At 40.5% G+C, this 27877-nt stretch overlaps 3 protein-coding genes across 4 annotated transcripts; 2 read left to right on the plus strand and 1 right to left on the minus strand.

The window, feature by feature from the left end:
* Positions 1-303: 303 nt before the first annotated feature.
* Positions 304-2627, minus strand: trim13 (tripartite motif containing 13). Of its 2 annotated transcripts, none has more exons than XM_041058135.1 (2): positions 2508-2627; positions 304-1839 (listed from the first exon to the last, which is right to left on the minus strand). In XM_041058135.1, exons 1-2 carry the CDS (start codon positions 2589-2591, stop codon positions 637-639), a joined length of 1287 nt encoding a protein of 428 aa, XP_040914069.1. In that variant the 5' UTR covers positions 2592-2627; the 3' UTR covers positions 304-636. The 2 variants fall into 2 exon arrangements, with proteins under 2 accessions (XP_040914069.1, XP_040914070.1); XM_041058136.1 differs by lacking the exon at positions 2508-2627 and adding an exon at positions 1934-2493.
* Positions 2628-3445: 818 nt separating this feature from the next.
* Positions 3446-10074, plus strand: spryd7b (SPRY domain containing 7b). The gene is made up of 5 exons (XM_041056319.1): positions 3446-3597; positions 4668-4784; positions 5216-5382; positions 7201-7303; positions 8845-10074. The coding sequence occupies exons 1-5, from the start codon at positions 3492-3494 to the stop codon at positions 8940-8942; spliced, it is 591 nt and encodes a 196-aa protein (XP_040912253.1). The 5' UTR covers positions 3446-3491; the 3' UTR covers positions 8943-10074.
* Positions 10075-10353: 279 nt separating this feature from the next.
* Positions 10354-27193, plus strand: kpna3 (karyopherin alpha 3 (importin alpha 4)). The gene is made up of 17 exons (XM_041057004.1): positions 10354-10499; positions 13220-13264; positions 16623-16712; positions 18960-18989; positions 19282-19334; positions 19426-19521; positions 20967-21052; positions 21776-21862; positions 21952-22121; positions 22434-22478; positions 22630-22761; positions 22865-22993; positions 23401-23505; positions 23817-23888; positions 24184-24346; positions 24628-24722; positions 24826-27193. Exons 1-17 carry the CDS (start codon positions 10431-10433, stop codon positions 24922-24924), a joined length of 1566 nt encoding a protein of 521 aa, XP_040912938.1. The 5' UTR covers positions 10354-10430; the 3' UTR covers positions 24925-27193.
* The last annotated feature ends 684 nt before the right edge of the window (positions 27194-27877 follow it).

Below are 27877 nucleotides of genomic sequence, written 5' to 3' on the forward strand. Positions count from 1 at the left end.
GCTGTCATTTTTTTGGGTTTCATGAAAACAACATGATGCCACCGGTCAGCGTTTTTTTATTTGTTTGTTTTTTACCTCCTGCACTGTTTGCCGCCTGCAGAATATTTCACACGGGCCCTGTTATGCAACGTTTGTAACCTTGAAGAGCTTGCAGCATCACCGTGGTGCAGACTCGCTCTGCTGGGAGGAGGCCATGGATCACTCTAAGTGCTCACTTGCGTAGTTCACTGGCTCGCCTTTGTCCCTACATACGTGCCTGATGTGGCCTGTCACACTAAATAAAAACAAACATGGAGGTGTCTTAAATTTCTCAGTTTTATTTAGGATAATCTCGGAGAAGTATAAAATTGCCATTGTATTAAAAAGAATAATTTGTGGAAAGAAATATGAATTAGAGTCTGTCTGATGTAAATGAAGGCTACAGCCTCTGGAGTAAAGATTAATTCTATTTGATTCTATGGCTTCAGAGAAGTTGTGCAAAAAAAAGGCGAAAACAGAAGTAGTAGTGGTAATCAATTGAGTAAACAAGTGTTTCCATGTAATCAGGTGCATATCTGTCGCTAGTGTTGTGCATCTCACGGGTCACTCGGAAAACAATTTGTAGCTATGAGTGGATGAGATGCCACAGGCTAGTAATTAAAACAACTTACAACTGCCAATAAAACTGACAGTGGAGTCAATTAAGTTCACGATACATTCCTGGCCTGCACCCATTAAACTTGTGCACATGTCAGTCATTTCCCGCAAGCACACACCAGTGTGGGTAAGGTGTGAGGAAACTGTAGTGAGAAATGGTTCAAGCTGCGAGGTCACGTAGGCTGCAAGGTTGTGCGGCTGCAGCAGGAGTAGAGCTGGCAGTAACAAACTCATAAATAAGGCGATCCATCTGCGCGCTGCCATCCGGGAGCCCCCGACTCGGTATGATCCACTCTCGTGGGGGACCGAAATCTTGTCCACTTCTCTGAGCCTCAGTGAATCCCACTTTTTCACATCGAAATTGCGCACAAGGGGACCGACGTCCATCTCTTTCCGGGAGGGCAGGGGTGTCTCCTGAAGGAGCTCAAACTTCTCCCGAAACTCCTGCATCTGCTGCAGAAAGCACAGGGGGTCGGAGACGCTCCTGAAAGACTCCGCGATGCTGAGCGCCCGTCTCTGCTCCTCCAGCGCTGCGCTGAGCTTGGTGATCTCCGGGTCGTGCGCTTGCATCACCACCAGCTTCAGTGTTTCAAAATCGGAGAGGATCTCATTCTTTTTGCATTCAAGGGCACTGATGAGTCTGTCGAAATAGTCTGCTACCTCTTCTGCATCCTTGGTCACCGAATTAAGAGCCTTTTTCTTACTGGTTTGTAGTGTCTCCAGGCAGGACAGAATATCTGCACTCTGCCAGCTCTCCACCCCGTGAAGCAGCTCTTCAAACGCCTCCTTCTCTCGCTCATATGCCTCCTCCAGGGAGCAGAATTTATGCCCTTTGTGGTCATCTGTAGTTGCGCAAAACCCACAAATGAGTTTTAAGTCCGTGGCGCAAAATATGTTAAGGGGCTGGCTGCAGTGTTGTTTACAAACAGACATCTTAGGCATAACCCTTATTTTGCTGTACTTCTCCACTATTCCGCGAAGAGAATAGTTGATTTGCAGGCTGTTTGCGCCGTTGTGAGGGGTCTCTTTGCGGCATGTGGGGCATTTGAAAGGTGCTCTGAAAGCTGGACCCCGGTTCCCCTCCAGGAGTCCCTCCAAGCATTTCTTGCAAAAGCTGTGCGAGCACAACAAGACCCGTGGGTCCTCGAAGAGACCGCAGCAGATTGGGCACGTAAGTTCCTCTTCTAGCTGCTCCATGGTGTCCTGTAAACACATCATCCGGGCGTCAAATCGGTGCCTCATTTAAATAAAAGCCCAATAAATAAGCACTTAATAAAATAAGCTACATAATACGCACCCACACTCAGAGAGATGCTGCCACGTAAGGCAGCAGCGGCAATAAATTACACACGAAAATGCTGTAGCATCGCAAAGGATACAGATTTTTGCAGTCATGTTCCAGCTGTGTCTGGAGTATTCCCATCCTGAAAGTGAAACTGACTGGCATCGCTGTACCCGCGCAAAAGGTTGGCACGGGCTCTGCCCAGGGCTCCGTTTGCCAATCTAATGTTAAGTAACATCCTGCCTTTGATGTCCCTCTGTGACCAGTTGTCGTTGTGAGAAACTTAAAAAAAAAAACACCGCGTCGCCAAAAACAGGCTAGTTATTAGTCAAAATAGCCGATAACTTTTATAGACATAAACTATAACAGCAAACGATTCTCTCCTAGTTTTGTATTACAGAATGGCAGGACGGTGGTTAGCTGAGCTGAGACCTAAATTACCGCCGCCTAACCAATCCAATGCGACAAATTAGCGACAAACGGGGTTCGCGTTAGCGTTGCTCCTGTTGGCAAGGTACTGAAGGAGGGCTGTGACAGATTTTGCAAGCGCATAGTAACATGCAACTACTGGACCAAAAGAATCACTCACCAGCTGCTGAGACGCACAGTGCAACGCAATCATGGCGCTTGTTGCTGTGCAGACTTCGCCCTTTCCGGGTATACACTTAACCATTTCAGTGCCGCACAGAAACTTAAAATACACTGATACGTCTGTGTTTGCCCATGCGTACATCCAGGGGTGAAATATGATGCCACCAGCTTGAAACCTACTGGTATTCCGACTTATTTGAGAGCCTAATTTTGAACACTGGGGCTTGTTTACGTTTTTGTCCCTGCTGGGTAACTTACAGAGGATCCCTGCCAGTCGGATGGGGGAGGGGCTGTTGCTATGCAAAACATTACAGCGTGAAAAACTGTCAACTGGGTTTTAGTCCCAGCTTGGCATCGCAGGCTTTTAGGCTGTCCCACTTCAGTCACTCGTGTGGGGACCTGTCAATATGTGCACATGTAAACAGTTAACACGATAAAGGCGCCTAAGTGCATCAACTGATATCAAAAGTAAACTTCAATGCTGCGTCCCAGCACTGAACAGGCTAGTGGCTGGTTATCTGGTCACTGTGTGCGCATAGAAACTGAGATTAGACTAGTAACAGCGACACTGTTTTGGCTTTATGCTTCAGCCAGTCCAAATCAACCTCTGAGGATGCTCTGCAGTAATGAATTCCTATGACCAATTCGGCATTTGTCCATTAAAAAAACATTTGATATATGTCCCCCTAAAACTCACTTTCTGTTCACTTGCGATTATGTAACTTCGATATCCAATAGTTACTTAGTCACGTGTAGAAATTTTGACCTTGATTTTCTTCCCTTGTTTCCATGCCATCAGGAGCAACTGCCTATCTTAGCTACTGTGATTGGATACAGTGGGGTGGTGGGGGCTTATGCAGTTCCCACCTTTGCCGCGACGTGTCGCTGTTGTGTGAGGGGAGTTTGGCTTTATGACACCAAGCGCTCTTTGGTTTGACGGTTTGAGTTTGTTTCCGGATGTTTAGCTTAGTATCGGGTAAGAATGGCTGCGATGTTTACGTGTTGTCTAGGCTGCTGCGGAGATGGCGGATCGGGGCACATTCCCCTCAAAGAAATGCCCACGGTTCAGTTAGATACTCACCACATGGGTAAGTGGGGTTATCTTTAATTTTCTGCTGCTGTACAGACAGTTTATGCCCACACACGTCTACTTGGCTGTGTCTATGTCACGATGGTTTGATAGTTCCGTCGTTACCATTAGCTGGCTAGCTAGCTAGCTAGCTAGCTGTTCTGTTCGTTGTGTTTTTGTTTGTTTGTTTCTTGTGGCATAGGGTGGTTGAATTTGCATGGAGGTGAGGTCGTGAAATCTGAGCGTTTCCCTGTTACAGTTAGACCTAAGACACGCGTGATAACTCAGGATTTACATCCCCTTTTTTCAGTAACTAAACTTTAAAGATCCCCACAATTTGTGTTTTCAGACATGTCTAACATTTCTGAAAAATGCTTTTCCCAGAAAAAGTCGTATTAAAAAAGTTGTTCTTAAAAATGTTCATCTTGTTCGCCTTCATTGAGAAATCCAGAAGCTATCGATAATATGCAATCAATTTTTTTGAACATTTTTTAACTTATTTGTAGAAACACAGTGTCTCATACTCAACTTTGTGAATGTTGAAAATGTGCACCGGAGGATTCAAGTGTTTACATCACACTCGTGCAAGTTGCATATTGTATCACAGTTGATCTTCAAACCAGTTGTGCTGTCACAAAACCATGCCTTTACTTACATTTGATAAAGTCATACACAGAAACTTTCATTCTGCACAGTGAAGGTCAGACATACAAGAGAAGAAACAATAATCAAAACACATTTTTGAGTTGAGGGGTATGATTTACCTGAACCGTATTTAATTAATCTTCCTTTTTGAAGAGGTTTTCTTAAGCTTAGACAGGGATTGATAGGACCCTGAAAGGTTTTACAAATACTCTTCCAAAAACTCAAGGCAGCCATGAATCCAGTACATATCCCGAACATTCTCAGGTTACAGGTTGTCAGATGTGACGATTTCCTGCGTTTCACCAGTTGATCTGAAACATAGCTGACAGAGTAGTTAACAATGAGTATAGTTGTTAGTTTCATCTCAGAGTTGCTTTTATGAATTGTATGTGTTTGAGGTGCAAATTGTATTCTGCAAATGTTTTTTTGTTTTTTGTCTTCCAGGCACAGATGTTGTCATTGTAAAGAGTGGCCGGAGAATATGTGGCACTGGAGGCTGTCTGGCCAATGCCCCTCTGCACCAGAACAAAAGTTACTTTGAGTTTAAGATCCAGTCCACTGGTATGCATTTGATTTTGAGTTGATGACAACCCTGTTTCTATACTTCTCCTGCCTTCTTTCCCTTCCTGATTGCCATTTTCTGGTGCATTCCTAGGGGCATTTATTAATTCTGACACACTGTAGTTTTTAGTAGCTGCACTATCTTGTGACTGCAGTAAAACTGTTGGGATTCTGTTTACTTACAAGGACAAAATCTGAAACCACAAGACATCTGCTGAGCAGGGTTACCCTCATGCAAGTTCTCACGAGTCACAGACTGGCTTTACTATGCAACATTTATGTGCGAATATGCTATGCATTTAAATCTCACCTACTAACTCTTTATTGCAGCTGGTCTTTGTCATAGATATAAATGCATTTTAGGCTTTGTATTAAAAGAGTTTTTAAGTAAAAGCTACTTTAGTGACTTGCAAATTTTATTTTGTCTTTAGGTGTGTGGGGAATAGGTGTGGCCACACAGAAAGTGAATCTTAATCAAGTGCCTTTGGGCAGAGACACTAACAGCCTGGTCCTGAGGCATGATGGGTCTGTGTACCATAATAATGAAGAGAAGAATCGCCTACCTGCAAACAGCCTTCCCCAGGAGGGTGATATTGTTGTAAGTCCAAAATTTATTTTACTTGCTTCTGAATTTAAGTTTGATGACATAATCTTTGAATGGGTTATTATCAGTGGCTCTTGTCTAACATATCCGAACTGGCAAGCATAAATAGATATCGACACTAAAATTATTAATGAATAGGAATCATATAAGCAGGCCAAGCGGTGCTGAAAAGATTTCGTGCAGAGTAAAAGTGCTGTACTACCACTTGCTTAGATTCCTTTTTATCAGTTTAGTCTGTAGACATATTGAGCTATCTCATGGTCTGTGAACAAGCATGTGACCTTAGATTGCGTGTATTTACAAAACCTTAATTAACCTCTAGAGACTAATCATCTGTTAGAGGCCTACTGCAGCAGGCTGGCCTGCAGGTCCCATGAGACCCATTGTAGAAATTGGTATTTTGTTTTTTTCTTTTCTTTTTTTTCCCCATAGCAGCTGGCTGACAGCATCAGTCACATTGTAATACATGGTCTTATGTGGCCTGGATTGCCTTCTGTGCCTTCCCTAGTGATTCCCTTCATCAAATGTAATACATTTGTGATGTTTCATGTGTTCATTTTTGGCTGATAATGTATGGTGTATAATAAGAAATATAATATAGGATAAATAACTAAATTCCCTAGTAACTGGTTAACGGATAAGCTATATAGATAATCAATGAATAGATGGAATAAAAACTTTTTTTTTTTTTTACCACCACAAACTACAAGTTATACCTCTGACTTGTATAGGCTTTACTGTAATAACATTGCTGAACCAAGAGGTTAGCTGGACATTTGAAACTGATTTGCATGGCACAAGATTTCATAAGATGCTAACACCACTTAGTGATCCCTGCATGCAAATATGCAATTTGACAAACATAAACTTTAATTGTATGAGAGCTGTGACTGGTCATGAGCTGACAGTCAGTTAGGGAGTGTATATGACCAATAGGCTTCAGGGTCATGGAGCAGTGTGCAAAACCCACATGCACTGTCATCTATTCACTTTATCATTTATTCCTGGAACAGTGACCAGAATCAACACGCTCTGACTTTGTTCAGCACTGACATATTTTCAATACACAGGCCTTTTATTGATTGTTTTTAACTGATTCAGGCCATTTGCACACATTTTGGAGTAATTTTAACTCTCCAGCAAAAGAGGCCACCATAAAGACCCGTGCTACACTGAATTTCTATTCAGTTTTAAGAGCATCTACAGTTCTTTAACTTACTTGCTCAGTCAGCACAAATGTGCACACATGTGTGGATAACTCATACAAAGTCCATGGTATATTAAAAAAATGTTGTCAGGCAGCAACATCCTAAAATCCACCAGAAAATGTTTAGTGTTGTTTTTATGGACCAGTTTGTGTGACACACATTTTCTTCTTGCACAGAAGCGTCATTGACAGTTATAATTCAAGCTTAAGTCTTAAGAGGAAAGCAAAGAATACTGTAGGATGAACTATATGCATACATGGTTTTGTTTCTATATTATTTGACTAAACCAAGCCTTTCCTGCTCCTCTTGCCTTGGACTGAAAATAGGAAAGAAGCTCAGTGCTTATCTGTAGTGCAATCATGAGACATCTGCTTTCTTTCATATAAGACCTTAAGCAGGGTTACCCTCATGCAAGTTCTCACGAGTCACGGATTGGCTTTACTATGCAACATTTATGTGCATAGTATTATCTTAATAGATTCAGCTTCATATTTGCATCACAAATATGAATCTTTCTTTCTGATAATTTAACCAGGTTGAAATGAGTAATCATATTTGCATGCAAAATTCATTGCTCAGTTCCATTTTGGTTTGTGTTCCTCAGGGCATCACATATGACCATGTGGAGCTGAATTTATATCTGAATGGAAAGAACATGCATTGTCCTGCCTCAGGGATCCGAGGCACTGTATACCCAGTTGTTTATGGTAAGTTTATGTATTGGCTTGGCATGATGACTAGTTGACCAATGTTTGTTCATCTTGGGGAAATTTTGGACAAAGTTTCTCATAATTGAAACAAATTTATGTGAATATTATTGACTTCAGAGCTGCTTTATCACAAATGTCATTATAGCAGTTACAATTTAATTCCACTAGAGGGCTGCCTTTGTACATTTTTACATAACACTGGTCAGTCCAGGTCATTAGGGTTTTTTTTTAATCCCCTTATTTGACCACAAGCAGATTCTACTTACCCAAGGGTGAGTTATGTGAACTAATCAAAACAAAGCCTTTAGCAGTAAGGGGCAGTCATACCACGAAGGATCAAGACAAGCAGGTTTTATTCTGGCCAATAGCAGGTGATTTCTTGACTGTCTTTCTCTCATTGGTTGATATTGAGCTAGCCAGTGAAATCTACTTGAAAGTTTATGTCAGTTATGCTTTCATAAGTATCGTGTCAAACCCTCCCACTTTATTTTCCGTTTTGCTGCGTTTGTACAATAATATCATTCCTTCTCCAAAGGGCAAGACAAACTTTTTTTGGTTGTTAGCGTTCTCACTTTTCTACTATTCTCACTTTTTCTACACTATTTTCTAATAAGCATTCACATAAACTGAACTGCCCCATGGGAGCAAGGACAACCTCCACAGACTGCATAAAAATGAAAAAATATATGTAAATTGGCAATTGGAAAACCTTAAAATAGCGAGGTATGTGCTTCCAAAATAAAAAGTTTTCACCAAATAAGTTCCATGAGCTGCAGTGGCACAGTAACACAGTTTTGACTAACATCTACAAACATTCCCTCACCACACCTCCAGTTGATAACTGGTAAACATAACAGTGCCACAGTACTGTAAATCGGTGTGCCAGTTGGTCAGAGTGTGTGGGCCTCGGGGGTGGTGCTGCTTCTCTAGCTGAGAACCGATTTGCATAATGAGTCAATTACTAAGCCTACCAGGTATTCAAAGCCAAATTTGAGTTGATAACATTGTGGCACGCAAAGATTTTAAGTCTTACCAAATTTGTACAATTTTGATTCTGGCTTTCTGGTCAAATCATAGGACTTTCTCACAGCTAATGGCTTTTCAAAGCATGAAAAACAGAAGTGTAATTGATAACATTAAAAACAACTGCTTTTTTATTTACATGAGTTCTTTCCAGGGTTTCTGTTACTGTGCATACCGGCTCTCTGTCATGGCTTAGTGGGGCACTTGAAGGAAGCATAACTTAGAACAGTTTTGGTTATTGCACATGAAAAATGTTTGCATGCATGTTTTAGTCTGTTCTCATGAGCATCAATTTGAAAAAGGCGATGACATGAAGCAATATTTCGATCAAAATATGATATCACCTAATGTTATCAGGTAATGTTGCCTGGCGACTGTCAATGGAAGCCTGACCAAACCACAATGAAGCAGATTAGCTTAAGTTTTTTGTTTATTAGCTTTAAAGAAAAAGATGGGTTTTAGATTTTAACATGTAAACAATGTCTAAACTTGTGCTCTCCCTTCTATTGTTGCAGTGGATGACAGTGCCATCTTAGACTGCCAGTTTAGTGACTTCTATCACACACCTCCACAAGGATTTGAGAAGATCCTCTTTGAACAACAAATCTTCTAAAGGAGCACTTCAGCCCCAGCCCCTCTCTACATTGTCGTCCCCCTCTATATCTCATAGCAACCTCTGTGGCACTACAGTTTGACCTTGATTGAATGTGATCATAATGTGTGGCTTGGATGCTTGTTGTTTTGTTTCCCCTGACTATTCTCGCTACTGCTGCTCTGGATTGACGGTGGAGTATCCTTGAAGATGTGTGGATTTCTGATCCTTGGTCTGCTGTGATGGGCTGTTACAGTCTATGCCGGTCGAAACCTCAGATAATGACCTTGTATCAGTGGTAATAATCCTGTATTAACTGAAACACTGCTGATAAGTCTGTGTTTAGATGCCAGGATCAGAAGCCATGTTTGATTGTCTTTGCTTTATGGTCATGTTATTCATAATGTAATCTCCTAAATGCCAAACTGACATCTCAGCATACGCCCTATATTTATTTGTATTTATTCGAATCACACATCAAAGCGATATTTCTTTGGTTTGACAGATGTAATTGTTTTTGGCCATCAAGAGTTTGTTGACTGATTGAGGGTCAGCTGTGGGTACTTACACATCATTCAACAATATCAAATTTATGTTTATGTTGCCTTCTTTGTTTAAAAATATAATTAAAAGTGGGGATATTGCAGCACTTCATGTCACTGTTTCAATGTGAGTTGACACAGCTATGGTTTAAAATACTAACTCCAGCAAATCAGCGCACATTCCGGGGGGAAAGCTAGTGTCTGAGGTTGACACTTCTCACTGAGGTATGCTGAGGTGATGGTGCTGGAAAATGTTTCCTAAATTGAAACATTTCTTAAATGGCTGAGAGTAATATCCATTAAAATCGATTCCTATCTAATCGCTTCTATGAACAGTCCTTTAGTTTTCCCACACTTCTCTGTCCTGAAATCTTTTTATGGAGTATTTATTCTAAATATCAGAATATTACCAGAGTTGGTGCTGGTTGTCTCTGATTAGAGATAATGTCGTGAAAAATGTCAATCTGTTGTGTTGTATTGGCATTGCATATCCGCTGCTGAAGTGTGAAAGTTAAATATTTCAAATGCTTGTCTTTGTTTGCACTAATGACGTTATTGTACAAGAAAAAAAAATCAAATATGGATTCATTAAACTTTTGTGTCTGGAGGCATCCTTTCTGAGTCGTGTAATGTCTTTAGGTCGTGGTTAAGTTGCGTATCATCTATAGTGTTTTGTGCGCAAAAAACGACGTCTGCTCTGCACAGCTTCCACGTCTGAAGATCTCTGCTGGGGCCAATAAAATGTGGGTATGAATTTATTATTACTGCGTCGAGGAAGCCGTGGAAACCAGGACAGGCCGTGAAGGAGGTATGCATTAACTCCTCCCCTCACTCTGCGATCTGTTACGTCCTCCTCCTCCTCCCCCCTTCACCGTACCCAGCAGCAGCAGCACAGGAGCTGCCGTGCCTCGTCTTTCACTGAGGAGATCCCGAAAGCCGGAGTAATAGCTAAGCCCCCCATACAGCCATGGCAGAAAACGCCGGCTTGGAAAACCACCGCATCAAGAGTTTTAAAAATAAGGGACGTGATGTCGAGGTGAGCTGACATTTAAATGCGACTGTAAACAACACGAATAATATTAGTTTTGCGTAGAAAGCGACAGTCTGTGGGCCTCGTTGGGGAGCCTGGCCCCGGCTGCAGTTGAGTGCCAGCTAGCTAGCTAACCTAAGCTATCGTGAGGAGTTCGCCATCAGAAGTGCTTATTGGCCTATCTGGTTATCGGTAAAACTCCCCAGTAATTAGGCGATTGTGATGATAGTTGTCAAATTAATACCAGCGGCCTACAAATCTTATCTAGTTAATGTTTGTTAAGAGTAAGCAACATTACAGTTAGACCGCTGGAAATGAGAGAATTAAGGGCAGGCGATGAAACTGTCAGTGCCAGCTAACGTTAACTAAGCTAGTTGGATGGACACCGGTCGCAAGCAAGGCTGGGCCTGGCCGGCACCCTAGTCATGACTGTTACTGTCTTTTACAGTCATCTGACTGTAAGTAACACCAATGTTAACTTGAGAATGTAATATATATTTGTCATTATTTGTAAATCGTCGGATTATGGTGAGTTAACGCTACACGGTTGGTCCACATCCACCTTAACCAAACATTGCCCCTCCTTGTTAGCTTGCTAACGCTGTCAAGCAAAAAGCTAGCATGTAATACCAGGTGAGCCAGCTAAATTGAGCTAGCTAAGTCACTAACAGTTAGCTGAACGGTAATGATGCGATGAGTTGAATTTTACGGTTCATTTTGATATGAAAAACAGCAAATAAATTGCTAGCGGAAACAATTTATGCTATGAAGTTATTATTCGTTTCGAATTCATAAGTGAGAAATAGGCATGCTAGATTGATTACATTTAGCTAGCAGTACTATGTAACTTGGCCTAACGTTGTGAGGTTAGCTCTCAAATTTCATAATGGTTATGCTTAGACATTTTTCCAAATACACATTGCAGTAGAATAGAGAGAATAGAATAGAGTTTTAAATGTAAAAGGTAAGTGTTGTTGCATTACTAGCAAGTCACATATTCTAGAAAACACCAACGGTATGTGTCCTGCTGGCAGATCTACAGCCTAAAACGCTGGGTTTTGCAGCATCATTCAATTAAGAGGTCTAAATATAAATTTCTGTGACAGCATTTGTCAGTAGTGCTCACTGACATGCAGACCAAACCATTTGGCTAAGGCTGTGTTCAGACAAGCCAAGATAAGGGAAGCTAAAAGTGATGGCCTAAAAGAAGCTGTCAAAAGGAAGTAACAAATATCTACACTTGTATAGATGATATATATATATATATATATACACTCTACATATAATTTATATATATGCAACTCTGTCTAATTGGGCTGGGTCGTTCTGATCTTTTGCTAATCCTGAGGTAATCCGCAAACAAAGGTATGTCTGAAAAGGGTGCTGATTGGAGTTTCGTGCCTGAAAGCACAAATTGATGAACCCATAGGTAGTTGTTTTGAAACTCAGTCAGTGCGACAAGCACATGGCTACTATAACAGACAGACTTTGCTAAGTACATTCCTGATGCTATTTCAGGCATCTTAGATGTCTGACCCGGGTCTTGAGAGCCTCTGTATGAATTTGAGTTTTCCAAAAGGGATGACTCAGACTACAGCAGGGAAAAAAAATGACAGTTTGGGTTTTATTTATTTAGGTCAGGCATAACAGATTGGGCTTCATTTCTGACATTATTAGGAACAGCTTTGAATTGCAAAGCAGTAAAGTCTCATACGCCCTAGGTCAAAAGCTCCTCTTTTGTTTTCCCGGATATCATAAAACATATGGTTATTGTTTGGATTGTCAAGTCAAAATCAAATCTTTCTTGTTTTGCAAAATTGCACATATCAGTTAGTTTTCTGTTTTTGACTATCTACTGTGGTGCCTCTTTTAATTGTAAGCATATATTATTGTAACTTTGTATTTAGGTTGGATGCGTCAACCATCAGATGTATATAACTTTATGTCTCACCTCTCAAACCCAAAAGGCTTCTACTGTCTTCACAGACATCAGCCAAGTGGCATTAGGCAAATTACGTGAATATTAGTGAATTTGGCTGCAGTATTTTCTCTTGACAGTCAGGTTGGTCTGTTGTATTTTAATGTTCTGGTGTCTGTAAAAGGATATTTTTTGTTTGGGTCAATGTAGTGGCATTGTTGTTTTGCAGTGGTTGGGAGACACATCTCTGCTCCGCAGCCTCCTGAGTTATGACTGCCCCAGATTACGTAAGAGGCTATTTAGGAAGGCAACATGAACCTCTTCAAACAGTCACAAGATGTTAGACCATCTCAAACTGTTCAGGATGAACTGGAAACCCAACAGACATATGAAAACAGCAATTAGTTAAACTGCCTTTCCTCCCTTGTGCTCCTTTTGAGTTGTTTTATAGATCTCTTACTCTTACCAAGTGTGGTGGTGGTGGTTTCAGGTTTTAGGATTCAGTCAAAGATTTATGCCTGCATTGAAAAAAAGAAAATAATGTAATTGCCCAGTACTGTTAAAGTTTTCTCATTTTAAATGGTTATAAGATCCTGAAATTAAATTGTTTATCAATGGGGCTTGTGTAATCTAATGGAAGATATATAATTTGATAACATTTTCTCATATTTTCTTTGTAGTTTACCGATTGTTCCATATTGTTGTCCATTTAAAAGGTTCAGTTCAGCAGGAAATGGTTGATTTTCTCAAAAATGTCAAAACAAAAGTTTTCTAATTTACTGTCTTTCTTTTTGTTTCCTTGTTACAGACTATGAGAAGACATCGAAATGAGGTGACAGTTGAGTTGAGAAAGGTGAGAAAAGATGCGCCATCTGTTTACACACACATACACCAAGCCTCAGTCAGACTATTATAAAACTGCCTCAGATTCCAGACAAGTGGAGCTTGACGCACTGAAAATATTGGTAGGGTTGCATTGGGAGATCCACATTATTGTTTACTACCTGCCAGTTGTCAGTCTTTTACAGCTGACAACTACATATGTGCACACTAGCTGCCTGCAAATGATGTGATGTTTTTCTGTCTTACTTGATAGAAAAACATGTTACAGCCACACCTGACTCTCTACTGTTTCAAGTAGGATATCTATCTGATACTGAAAGATGTTTCTTTCCTGAGGAAACCATCATTGGCTGGTTTCTTTTTGTCCCTTGGTAAACTGAAAGAAGTAAAATTACAGCAAATTACATTTTTTTAAATTGCAGCCTACATAAAGTCATAGCCCGTACGATTGTATTTGTTAGAGAACAAACCAAATCCAATGCTGGTTCTACCCAATGGTTTGTATGCTGAAGGTCTGTTCCTGGCAATTCCACCAAGATCTTAGAAATTTTCAGTCAATCTGTGTATTCTGCAGAAAAATGGGGTATTTGTTGAGATATTCTATCCATAATGTATTCAGTTTTTCAGTGTGTTGCTGAATGATGTTGCACTGCAGCAGAAGTTGGGCTAGGATCAGTTATTCTTTATACCAGACTATTGTGTTAGTTTTTTATTTGCTGCACTTCCACTGTTAACATACCAATACAGTGATGGTTTTGAAAAGAAAGAGGAATTTCCTTTTCTTTTTTTTTTTTGGCAAAGTACTATTGAAGCACTATTGTCTGTCTTGATTCTTGGCCTAAAACGTGCGGGGTGGCATATTTTTAATTGGCATTGTACAATGTGTAGTTTGTTCAAATAATGTACTTTTTCTTTTACTTCTGTCTGGGCCCTTCGCTCTGCATCATGGACTAATAAGGGAACAACAACTATGAAATTAAAATGTCAACTTTCAGCTTTTTTTGAGGGTGTTCTTCATCAGCTGAACAGTGTAAGAAGTTTTGTCACGTTCAGTTATGAGTGCACGCTGTTTGCAGTCACTTATCACCTATGTCTATGACCCAAAAGCATCGCAGAATGCAGACGTCTTCACTTGTTGCTTGTTATTTGCCTCGATTCTGATCTTGACTGAGTGAAACTCATTCTTGGAGGTTGTGTTGGATGCATGTTCTGGATCATTGTACTGCTGCAGGTTTATGAGGGCATTGTCCAAAGAGATTTGATGCATTCGCTTTGATCTGATCCGACATGACGTATGCATTCATGCCGCTGCCATCAACCATGACTTCATTAGTGATCACAAGGGAGCTGGTTCCACCGGCAGCCATACATGCCACCACCACGTTTGACAGAAGCTGTGGTACACTGTGAGTCACAACCAACTGGCTTTTCAACGCGTGAGGCCTTCAAGGGGTTTTGCATCTTGTGATGAATCGTCTGAGGTCATGTTGGTGTCTTTTCTTCTTGATAGAACCATGTCCTACATCCTGCAGAGAGCTCTAAATCTGTTGATTATTCCTTTTTCACCTTTACAATTTTTCTGTCAGGTCATTTACAGTTACTGAGCTATAACATTTTAGAATATAAACACTGTTTTCATAGCAGGGGGTGTTTAAAACTGCACAGTTTTCTACCAGTGCTCATATATTTCAAACAAAACCTCATCCAGAAAATGCAAGTCATGTTGTTTATCACTATAATTTGGTCAATATAATCATGATTTGTGTATACAAACTAAAAAGAAATGTACAGAAACCAGCCATAGATTGTTGTCATAGATGTGACGCAGATCCTCAAGAAGATGCCTGGTAAGATTGGACTGGTAAGATCAGACTCAGCACCTGGAGTGTCTTCACTCTCCAAAAAATATTTCTAACTGAAATTATGGGTCTTAAATATTTTAATACAGTGTAGTAGAAGTTGACTTTTAATAGCTTTAAAGTGTTGCTTTGTCTTTGTTTTCTGTTTTTGTGCTGAGACACAAGTTCTGTCATGCACCTTGTAAACTTGCTGATGGGTCTGCAGTTGTTTTCACTTTCACATGCCGTTGGAGGCTGTTTTGGGTTCGTAACACATGAATAGATCAGCCACATCCTAGCTGGGTTTATAGTTCTTTGTTTCTGTTTAAATGTGATTATCTGACAACAGGAAGGCCGATCTAAATCAGTCTCTTTCTTAATGAAGAATTTTCTGTATAGATTGTACCTGATGACTTTGAGAAGTAAAGTGCTAACTCAGTCAGTATGACTTATCCTCGGGGGTTAATATCCACTACAAATATCCTAATTAAGAAGTGGTATTCCTCTAGAGAGCATGAATGTCTACAGCATATTTACTTATCATTTTAGTGGGGTCCATATTTTGAGTTTTGTGATATCAGACAAAGTTGTTCCTACTCCTACCTCTCCTGGAATAGGAAAGCAGTATGTAGGTAGTGGGAGATGAAGGTGCCCTCTGGTTCTGGGAACTGGGTGTCAGACAAAATGGTAGGAATTGAAATGAATCTTTGCCAAGTCACTGCTCTCTACAAAAGTGTTTTTCACAGCTCAGCATGGCATAGAATTGACACCACCGAGAAAATCACAGCATCTAAACATCATACTTGGAAATTTAGATGACATGTAGAGGCATGACTTATTGTGCCAACTGAGCTGGTAATTCATTCAATAGTGCACAAAACTCAAGGCACGCTTTTTTAGCATTGCGATTTCAGGGAAATTTTGAAAGTGCCGGTAAACAAGCATGTAGAGCAGCACAGCCATCAGCAGACATTTGGAGAGCAGTGTCACAGCCAGGGGTATTAAAACACAGAGCGTCACTGCTGTGGAGTCCTGAGGTGGTCTCAAGTCTAGCACATTCCATTTAGCTGGATCAGAGCAGCAAGAAGCACTGCACTAGCTGATTAGTCATCAGTGACGCACATCAGTATGATGCACAGGAATGTAGGGCAAGGGAATCTCCTCCTACCACTGACTCACATGCCCTGTAAATTTATGGGATGTGTGGGTATTTCTGCTGGTCTCTGTGTACATGTCTGTCTATGTATTTTGACACTGAATGAATGTGTGCTGGGTGGTGGGGGGGTTACAGAGTGTGTTAAGGTTCAGTGTCCTGAGTGTGTGTTTGCTTTGTAGATAACCCTGCAGGCAGATTTCTCTGATTTGCCATCTTTGAATGAGATTTCAAACATGTAGGGCTGTACTCCAGAAAGTAAAAGTTTGGAAAATAGAAAAAATGTTCTTGAGGTGGTCCGTTACTTTAAGAATTCATGAATTCATTAATGAACACTTTCATCTCCTCCCCTCATTGCTTTTCTGTCTTCTTGTCAGAACAAACGAGATGAGCATCTACTGAAGAAGAGAAATGTCCCGCAGGAGGAGAGTCTGGAGGACTCTGATGTCGACTCAGACTTCAAAGGAGTAAGTGTGGGTGTTGGGGCATGTGCTTGAGCGGGAGAGATGTAGTGATACTGGACTGTCTGGAGAACAGGTCAGAAGGGTTAAAATCAAGTAGGCAGTGTATTTAATGTGATTCTTAAACTGTGTGATACACAATGGAAACAGTATGTGAGCAGCTTCAGTAAGAATAAAATATGTTCTTGAGTTATATTTTTAGTGGGATTTCCTGCCAAGTCAAACCATTTACAGTGAAAATTAAATATCACTTTTCATGTTTTGCTTGTTCTCAGTCAGTAATATTTATTATTCCAAGCTTCAAAGGGCCAATTCACCCAAATTACAAAAAAAACATTTTCTCCTTAGTTGAGGTTGAGAGTTCGTTCTTGATCTTGGAAAGAGCACGTGACACAAAAAGATTTATTTAGTGGCTATTCAGGAGCTTTAAATCATAACACATGATCTTCCTTGGCAGATGGAGTTTTCCCTGTTGTTGTGAAATTGTAAATGTTGAAATTTGTAATTGTTCCATTTACTCGCTAAAAAGTGTTCTTAAAGAGCTTAGAGGAATAAAAATTTGAACATCTACATTTCCATGACAACTGGGTAAACGCCATCTGCTCAGGAAGACTCTGGGATATATTTAGGGGCTCCTCAACAGCTACTAGATGGCTGGTTTGAGTGTAATTTTTTTTTATTTAGTTATGTCTGTCCATTGAGATTTCAGTTTTGTAACATCTGCTGTTAAAACTTCTGCCACAGCCACAGTACAATTAAGGTGAATGGAATTTTGTTTGTGCTCCTCAAAGCAATTGCATATCCACGTACTTGGCTGATAGTATATCTACTGAAAAAAAATGTATTAAACTGTTGATAGCGTGTTCTGTGGAACATCCTGAGAAATGAGAATAATGTTTCTAGGAAAATGTTTTGATCTAGAGTTTTCCTTGCTTTGAGCAGCACAGGTGAAATGCTGTGGACCTCTATTGAACTGCCTTGGCACCAGAGATCTCAAATCAAGTCAAATTTGATGCAGATATCTCAAATCCAAAGCTAGTAAAGTCAAAACCGAAGCAGTATTGTTTATTTGTGTGAATTAACCCTTTTAACTGTTTCTTTTTTCACTCATGTAAAGGTTATCCTGTACTTCCACTGTAGAGCATATACAGATGTACCTTGGTTAATCAAGTTTGTGGTGTGTAGATCCAGAACATGATTGTTAAGACTGCAAAGAGCAATCTGTGGCATTCTGTCGTGCTACTAGTTTTTCTATATAATGTAATATGCTGTGTGTGGGCAGAGAAATAGATTTCTCTTCAAAGCCACTGATTTCTTATGAAGGGCTTTGAGTAGATTAATGACATGATGAGGAATTGCCAGCAGAATATGCTACTATGTGCATTTTAATTTCAAGTTGAAACTGCATTCTCGGTAGCCCACAGAAACCTTAGTGAGAGAGGAAAAGAAGAGTACTGATCAAAAACTGGACTGAGTGAGTGTGTGACACCACATGTCCAGTCCATTTCATCCAACGTTTCTGTTACCTCTGTTGTGTTAGTTCTCTGTCTCAGGCACAGAAGCACTGTCAGAGTCTCATGGGAGCTGTGATTGAAAGCTAATACCATCATTGTTAAAATTATGAGGTATTCAGTTTTTTGTGCCAGTGCAGTAGTAGAGAAACTTTAATGTAACATAAAATATTGACCTAAATATCACTTGATGTTTATGCTGACCAAAGCTAGCCTGGAAGTGGATACTAATTACTTTCAGTCCTATCGGATGTTCATAGTTACAGGGAAAACAGAGAAGGTGCAGCTCATTGTAATTTCCTTCACCTGTGTCAGCTGAAAGCTGAAAAGCCAGGAAGCATTTTGCATATTCTTCATTGCTAATTTTCATGTCAGATACCAAGATGCAGTGGGCGATCTCCGTATAGAGTTGTAAACAATTTTATCACCTTTATATTAACAAATGTGTAAAGTACTAATGAGTGGACAGTTAAGTTTGGTATGATTGCTTACGCATCTTTTTAGTTTCTTATGCTGCAAAAGTATTTAAGATAAAATAAATTGTTCAAAAAATATCCATAAGTCCACCTCAAATCAATATTAACTATTAATCCTGATTATATAAAGAAAATACTCAGTTTTGTGCTGGTTGGCAGTTGTGTGTCTTCAGTCATACCTCTTGATGTTGTTACTGTTGATGATGGATGCTTTGCTTTTCAAATTATGACAGTGCTAATATTCCTCTTCATTTCTCTTTGTGCAGCAAAATGTTACACTTGATGCCATCTTACAGGTAAGAGTTCACATCTTTCAATCCTTCCCTTATACGGTACTGTGCACAAGTGTTAGTGTACAAGTTTTTCTTATTGTTGCAGTTAGCTCGTCATGACTGGCTTTATGTTTGGGGTATTTGTCACGCTGCACAATCAGTTTGGGACCAATCAGATGACTCCCTGATGGGGTTGTGTGATGGATAAGAATCTAAACAAGTGTATTAGCCTTTTTCAAATGTACTAGCAGCAGCCTCTTAATTGTTGGCTTATTATTCTAACATTCATTATGGCCTTCGCTTCTTGTCTCTATAGAATGCTACCAGTGATAATGCAGTGATACAGCTCAGTGCTGTACAAGCAGCCAGGTGAGTGACTGACAGAATACACACTTACAGACACAGCCTGTTTTTATACATGAAGTTCTTGAGATTTTTTTTTTTCCCTTCTTCTTGTCAGAAAACTGCTTTCGAGTGACAGAAACCCTCCCATTGATGACTTGATAAAGTCTGGCATCCTGCCCATTTTAGTCAAATGCCTGGAAAGGGATGACAAGTAAGTTTGCTTCCAGAACAATTTGTGTTTGCCTGTAGTGTTATTTATGTCTCACGCGATGCACTGGGTGTTCTAGTTGATAAGACTGCAGACTCCTGTGCAGTTTGTGATGGATTACTGATGCTGCTCCACCAAGTCTTCGCTGCAACAGAGGCTCTGTGAGTGTGCGTGTGTGTGTGTATCCATCCTACTGTGTCCACACGTGAGAGTGTGTGGAGGCATGCAGGGTGGCTGGCTGGTCCTCTCAGTCCAGGCCAAGCCAAATATAACAGCATTCCTGTCTCTTGGAGTTCCCCAATTCCCAGGACCTTGTGTTCACTGAGGGAGGAGAATGAATAGTTGGGGCTGAAAAACATTTAAGGAAGAAGTTGTAAGGATTTTGTCATGACAACCCACAACAGATGGCATCATGTTAACATGGAACACAAACTTATGTTGAATAGTGTGTTATTTTTAAGTTTGTGCAGAATGCAGCAATGCAGAGAAACCCATGTTCATCCATCAAGAGAAAATAATTGTCTGCTATGTTGCCATAGCATTATGGCAGAAAGCCAAGCCCGCTCAGCTTGACGTAATGAGGTATAGAATTACAATGAAATGTACAGCATGAAAACCAGCACCACTTGACATGAACAAGAACAGACAAAATATGTTTTCTGAGGTCTTCAAATTAAATCTCTGAATGATGATGGGGTAGACAATAAAACCAATCTGTCTGCAGATAATAACAGTGACTGGTTACATCACAAAAAGCACCGAACCATGCTTACTGTTTTGTATTCCATCTAAAACTCCAGGAACCAGTAAGAACTTTGCTTTGACTCAAGTGGTGTAGAGATTCTGGGAACTGAGCTAGGTCACCATAACTTTACCAACAACTAAGATTTGTCCTGCCCAAAGGAGTGTCATGGATGTGCCAATCAAGCGTTGCCTGTACATGTCCTGAGAAGACTCTGTAAAGGCAGTATAAATAAAAAAAAAAAAACATCTCTGAGAGTGTGTCTTTGCTGTGTGGCTTTAAATGGGCAAGTACAGTTTGGTTACTAGAAAGGCATCTTTTAGAAATGAGTAGGCATTTTTCTCCAGGTCATTCTCCAGGCATTTTTTTCTCCATGTCATGGCTGGTTGTGTGTTGAAATATTTAGTGGGGTAAACAGACTTACCACTTTTTGCCATGATTTACCAGCATTTGGCTGGTGTGTGGCATGAGGATCACTTGCTTCTATGTGATTTCTAATATTTTGTTTTGCATCTTTCAATCCAGTGTCGGGTGCATCATGCACCGCACAGAATCTGTTTTTACCAGGAGTTCACAGATATTGGGAAACTGATTATTAATCTCTTTCTAAAGAAGCCAATTATGGAAAACACTAAACAGTTCAAACTAAAACTAAAGAAGCTTTTTTTTTATGTCATTACCTGTTTTTGTATTCTTTGTCCTACAGCCCCTCCCTTCAGTTTGAGGCAGCCTGGGCTCTGACCAACATTGCGTCTGGGACTTCAGCACAGACTCAGGCTGTGGTTAAATCCAGTAAGTTGACCCCACATTCAGTCTTCCCCAATGTTGCCCCATCCGTCTGTGTTTGTGTACTGTCTGCAATCTGCCAAGCAAGTGCGTTTATATGTTTATTCACTCAGTGAAGCACAGAAGTTTTTTTTGGATGATGACTTTGTTTCAGAATAAGTGCTCTGTTATCTAATAAAAACATGACTGGAATTGGGAACTATGATCAGGATTCATGGTCAGTGATTAGCTGGCTGTTACAGAAGCAGAATTTGTTTGCTTAAATCTAAGTATATGTAAATAATACTTAAACATTTCATACATTTTTGCATCAAAATGCAAAATCTCCCTCAAACGTTTCTGGATAAAAGTCATGTGTTCAGTCTCTGTCTGTACATGTCCCACAATCCTGAGAAGATAGTTATAAAGGCACTTTTAAAAAACATCTCTAAGAGTATACATTGGTTGTGTGACTTTAAATTGGCAAGTGCAGTTTGGCTACTAGAAAGGCATCAGACATTTTCCGTCTGTAATACTTTGACCATCAAGAAAAGGAAACTTAGTACTAATTAATAAGTCATTGCATTTAGTTTTAGGTTTAGATAAACTGGACAGGAACTGTGACACAGTCATGGATTTCTGTTTGTTTCAGTTGGCTTTGAATGTGAACAGGCAGCAGAGCTTATCACTGGAGTTGCACAATCTTTCACCTTGGGAAAATGTTTGATACATTGATGTTTGTGTGTCCAGATGCAGTGCCCCTGTTCCTGCGACTGCTACACTCCCCCCACCAAAACGTTTGTGAACAAGCTGTATGGGCTTTAGGAAACATTATAGGTAAGTATCGTCAGACAGAAGTGTTTCTATATTTGTGTGTGGAAGCAACTCTTCAGAGTTATGTTGACTTCTGATCCTTGTTTGCCCAGGTGATGGGCCACAGTGCAGGGATTATGTCATCTCCCTGGGCGTGGTCAAGCCCCTGCTTTCTTTCATCAACCCATCAATCCCTATTACCTTCCTCCGCAATGTTACCTGGGTCATTGTTAACCTCTGCCGCAACAAGGATCCACCACCACCAATGGAGACTGTGCAGGAGGTGGGTGGGTGTGCATGTGTGCAGGCTTTCATGTGCCAGACAGATGGATGTGTTGCTTTGCAGTTGACTGTGTCACTGCAGACTGAGTCACAGAGAGCTTTTCAGTAGCCAAATCAGCCTCATCACCCTAGGGACTTTGTAACTATAAAGCTCTTCTGGCGCCATTTGAATACCATTTGAAGTCTGGTTTGACAGCAATTCCTCTTTGTGATTTTTTTTTTCTTTTGTCTTTTCACTCTGCCCTGTTTTTGCCTTCATCTGATCCTCTGCCTACACCCAGCCCACTCACAACCTACTTTTCTTTCCCCACAGATTTTGCCCGCCCTCTGTGTGCTAATATATCACACCGATATAAATGTAAGTATGATTATCCCAGTCATTTACTGTTTGCTGGTTCTTATAGTTTGTAAAGAAAGGTCCTTTCCTTTGTCTTGTCCAAATGCCATTTGTATAAATGTTAACAACATACTTCTTCAGTATGTGATAAGTTTTATGTGTCTGTGTTTAGATCCTAGTAGACACAGTGTGGGCTCTGTCCTATCTGACGGACGGAGGCAACGAGCAGATCCAGATGGTCATTGATTCTGGAGTTGTTCCATTTCTTGTGCCTCTCCTCAGCCACCAGGAGGTGAAAGTTCAGGTGAATTCATTTGTTTTTGCTCGTCTACAGTGAGATGACTATTTTCAGTTTCCGTCTCCATTAATTAATGTTTTTTTTTTCTCCTTTGTTTTAAAAACTGCAGACGGCAGCTCTGAGGGCAGTGGGAAATATTGTGACAGGGACAGATGAGCAGACACAGGTTGTGCTCAACTGTGATGTCCTCTCACATTTCCCCAACCTGCTCACACACCCTAAAGAAAAGATCAACAAGGTATCATTGCCACAACCTGAAACTCTTCATGTTGTCATTACGGAAAGGATGTTCATCACCCTGTTTTCACTAGAGGGAATTATTTGTAAATCATATACTAATATCAAATCATTTTTAGAGGCAGTTTGACTGGTCATTTTCACATTTGTGGTGACTTTATATTCTCTGAAAACAAAACTCAAACACCTAAATCTCCTTAGCCTTTATTGTTACAGACTTGTTCAGTATATACCCATGTTAACGGAATACAGCCAAATATGATATGTGGAATCCACTGTAAAAGACTTAGAAATAGGAGCCAGCACCAGAGTTCTGACAACAAACCCAGAAATTACTAACATGTGAAAGGATATTTATGTGTGGAAGATATAGAGCTGATCTTGAATTTGTGACTGGCCTGTTTGCAGGAAGCAGTCTGGTTCCTGTCCAACATTACAGCTGGGAACCAGCAGCAGGTCCAAGCTGTGATCGATGCTGGACTGATTCCTATGATCATTCACCAACTGGCTAAGGTTTGTTCGCGGTGGAAGAGCAGAAATGAAGAAAAGAAATTCCTTAAGCTTCCTAAACTCTTTATATTCATTTTGTTAAAATATGGTACCAGACTCCACACTTGGAAAAGCATAATGTTGGCAGAGATTATATGTATTCATTTGCATCGACACATTCCATGTTTTCTAGGCGGAGAAGCAATACAACTTTTGATTGATGAAATGGGCACTGAATGCAAACGTAGCCTTGATTTTCTGTGTGCCTTGCATTCATGCTGTTGTAGAAAAGACCTGCTATGTGCACATCTTAGTGACAGCCCGTCTCTCTACAGGGTGACTTTGGCACTCAGAAGGAGGCAGCATGGGCCATCAGCAATCTCACCATCAGTGGGAGGAAAGACCAGGTGAGCTGGGCTTTGGGACCAGCAATGTAGAAATCTGGTGCTTGTGTTTAAATGCTTTTGCTGGTTTGAGGGGTGTATTTTTTCAGTTATTCAATAAGTGTGTTTATTTTGACTGCAGAAACCAAACCTAGCATGTGAGTCAGTCATTTAATATTCTGTAATTTCAGTAGAAAATTACCATTTTAAGTTATGAAGGTCATTGTGAGTGAATTTTAAGGACATGTTCCACACTTGTAACCATGTACCTATGTTGTAATCAAGTATGGATGTGGTGTGTATGTGTGGGTTTGTGTAGGTGGAGTTCCTGGTGGAGCAGAATGTCATCCCTCCATTCTGTAGCTTGCTGTCAGTGAAAGACTCCCAGGTGGTGCAGGTTGTCCTGGACGGCCTCAAGAATATCCTCATCATGGCAGGAGACGAAGCCAGCACTATTGCTGAGATCATTGAGGAGTGTGGAGGTCTGTTCCTTGCATTACGCCTCTGTCTGCTCTCTTCATTTGTTTTAATCCTCTTGTAAATTTAAACAGTTTTTTTGTTGAGGTAGTTGTTGCAGTGCTTTTTTGTCAAGGACTAGAGTTTTAAGATTTTTGGTATATAATTTTTCCATTTCTTCTTATCTGGCAAATAAGTGCTTGTTTTGACAGCCTTGTTAATTTGTCTGCAGTAGTGAGTTCTCAGTGATTAAAAATGGCAAAGGGAAAAGTTATATTTGTCTGTTTTGGGTTTTTTTTCCTCACAGGTTTGGAGAAGATAGAAAATCTGCAGCAGCATGAGAATGAGGATATTTACAAACTAGCCTTTGAGATTATTGATCAGTACTTTTCAGGAGACGATGTGAGTCTACCACCAGTGATTTACACCTCAAATTTTTCATTTATATTTCCTGCACAGTCCAGAGCCTTTTCTGCTGTGGTCTCATGTTGCCTGTCCTTTTCAGATTGATGAAGATCCCAGCTTGATCCCTGAAACCACTCAAGGAGGAACCTTCAATTTTGATCCGGCTTCCAACATGCAAACAAAGGAGTTTAATTTCTAAAAGCCAGGATGTTTGGTTCAACCAGCTGCACGGGTACTCTGTAATCACCCCAGGCATTCATCCATCTCTCCTCCAACCTGGCAACCTGGTACCGAAGGATCTACTCAGCATCACTTCAACATGGAAATTCACCACTGAAGGATTTACCCACCTCCACCTCTGCACTGCGGGGTGTTTTTCTTTTTAAATGGTCATCCTTCACAGAACACGGCAACCCTTATAGGAGCCCTGGTCACTCAACAGGCACCATCACCATCTGGTAACGTGCATCAGGAGGATTGTCAGTATTCTCTGCAAGTGCTTCTAAATATCACACAAAAATAAAACCAGAAGGAAGAAAAAGCCTTCGTGGCAAGATTTAATTGCCAAATGTCAAGTCCTCACAAAGACAAAAACGCAAGCACATTTCAAAACACACACACACACAAACACACCACACATTTACACACTTTTCGACACATAGAATTTGTGTGCATACTTCTGTTAGAAGCCATCATATCACATATGGGGAAGAAATACTGCTGTTTGTTTGTGGTTTATTTTTGTGCTTTCCCTCCCCTGGATTGTCCTCTGGTGTTACTTCACCCACGCGCACTCACACTGACATTCAAGTACACACTTCAACACACTTAGTCACACTGATACCTGAAGGCCAGGCACCCCAATAACCCCCCTCTCACCCAGTTTAAAGAGTTAATCCCAGAGCTAAGCCATGATTAACCACGGACCCCCACTGCCCTCCCAGGAGAGTCCTGAGGCAGGTGGAGGGGTGAAAGGGCTCTAAGGCAAAAAGAGGACTCCGTGGCAAACTGACTGACGGGACTTCTGATTCAATGACGTCACTTTTTTAATGTGACCTCTGTTGAAATATCAAACTTAATGTTTGTTTAAAAAAAAATCATAAAAAATGTGAAGAAAATGCCATAATTCTTTTTTTTCCAATACATACAACTGTAAGACCTGCTAACTGCCTGCTCCTGATTCAGCAGAGCGACAACATTTTTTTTTTTTTTTTTTTCAAATGGATGTGAATACCTGTCACAAGAGGAAGCACCTTTAGGTGAAGGCGCAGAGACTTAAGCAAAAAGGAACATGTCAGCTGTAGCGTTTATCCCCTTCACCCACCCACAGGACATCCATTTCTGCAGCATGACCTTGGTCACGCCCTGTGATCCAGTGAACTGTTTGCTTGGGACTCCCCATTAATGTGAAACTCAGAAGGGGGGTTTAACAAAAAAAAAAAAAAAAAAACGAAAAAAGGAAGAAAAAAAAACATTGAGCTAAAATCAACCTGAATTGCGTATCTGACCTTAAGCTTATTTTAATCATTTTAAATTCTCTCTTCAATCAGATATTTTAGGTTCATGTTTCAGCTTCTCCTGGTTGAGTCTGTGGAGCTTCCATATGTCTTTGTTTTTTTCGTTTTCCTTTTCTTCAGTCTTATGCACACGTCTGAGAGGCATATTGATGTCTGCCTGCAGAAGGGACCTATACTCACTGAAGACTAAACTTGTATAAGGAGTACAGGTCCTGACCTTTACAATACTTAACTACTTTTGATGAAGAGGTCACATGTCATCACTCAATTTGAATAATTGTACAAAAATGTGATGTGTATCTCTCCTTGCCGTCTAATGAATATATGAATATATTTACATAAAGCCTGTACAAAGCTGCTGCAGCTGACAGTCATTGGATGGACGATAACCTTACTGTCAAAGATGGCTGGGGAGGGTTTTTTTTGTTGAAGCAATATTTCTTTGTTTCATTGTTTTTATTTTTGACTTGCATATGTATTGTGATGACATGCTGATAAATTGGAACAGGCTGTGTTTTTCTTCTCTTCGTAGTGGTGACGGGCTGTTTAAAATGTACCGTCCCCATGTCCCAGTTGGTGTCTGGGTTCGGGTTTGAGGTGTCAAACTCTCAGCCCGTCCCAAGCCCTGGTCTCGAAGACTTTATGATCCTCTGGATGGCTGCTAACTACTGAGAGGGGGTCAAAGCAGGGGTGGGGGGGTCACACTGGGGTTTTAAATATTGGGTGGGGTTGTTATGGGCAGCCCAGGCTTGTTTTTGGGACTAGCTGTTTATTACTGAACAAAACAATAGAGAGGGTGTACAGTCATGAACTAGCAGACTAGACCGAGCCACTTTAAAGATTTACAATTACGTTGCCTTGTATCTGAATTGGATACAAGCTTATGTTTGTTGCAAGATTTTTACTTGCTAATGAAAAGTTGTTTTAAATAAAATAATAGGAGAAAAGCAACAGACAGCGTTTTGGCCTCTGATTGTTTATATCTTTTTATAAATTTTAGATTGAATTCTTCTCTTTAAGGTGGCTCATTGATGCTTTCAACTCTTGTGCATATTAAAGACAAGAATGAGTTGAAAATCATTGTGCCTTTTGTTTTTTCATTTCAACTAAAACTAGGTTTTATTGAATAGAAAAGATTATCTGAGCAACTGGAGAATTTTGAAATGGGAGATGTATCTACATTAATATGCGGCCTCCCTGTTGTTGGAGTTTGCCATGGGAATGGTCAATGCTGCTCTCTGCTGTTGAGAGTAACTGCTCCTCTCCAATCTTATCCACTGAACATTGTAACGCACCATTTCTCCCACTCATCCTCCCCGCCCTTACCAATCACCACAATCCATCGTTGCCATATTTCAGTCAGGGGATTTTGATATCATCTCCTCTCATCTCGCCCTCAGGACATGATCTGTGTTTCTGATCCTAACCAAAATAAACTTGCTGTTTAGCCGCTGGATCCTCCGTGCTTTCAAGTGTTGTGATTCACACATACACTAGCTGTTAGTTAAATTTAAGATGTATGCGCATGAATGTGACTAGCTTTTAACTAAGATGGATTCTGGCTTTTTCAGAGAGACAGAACCATTTTTCCTCCTGAGCTCATGTCTTTTTGTGCTCTTTGATTTGCTATCACTT

Source organism: Toxotes jaculatrix, chromosome 15 (assembly GCF_017976425.1).
Source record: "Toxotes jaculatrix isolate fToxJac2 chromosome 15, fToxJac2.pri, whole genome shotgun sequence".
In the NCBI taxonomy this organism is placed as follows: domain Eukaryota; kingdom Metazoa; phylum Chordata; class Actinopteri; family Toxotidae; genus Toxotes; species Toxotes jaculatrix.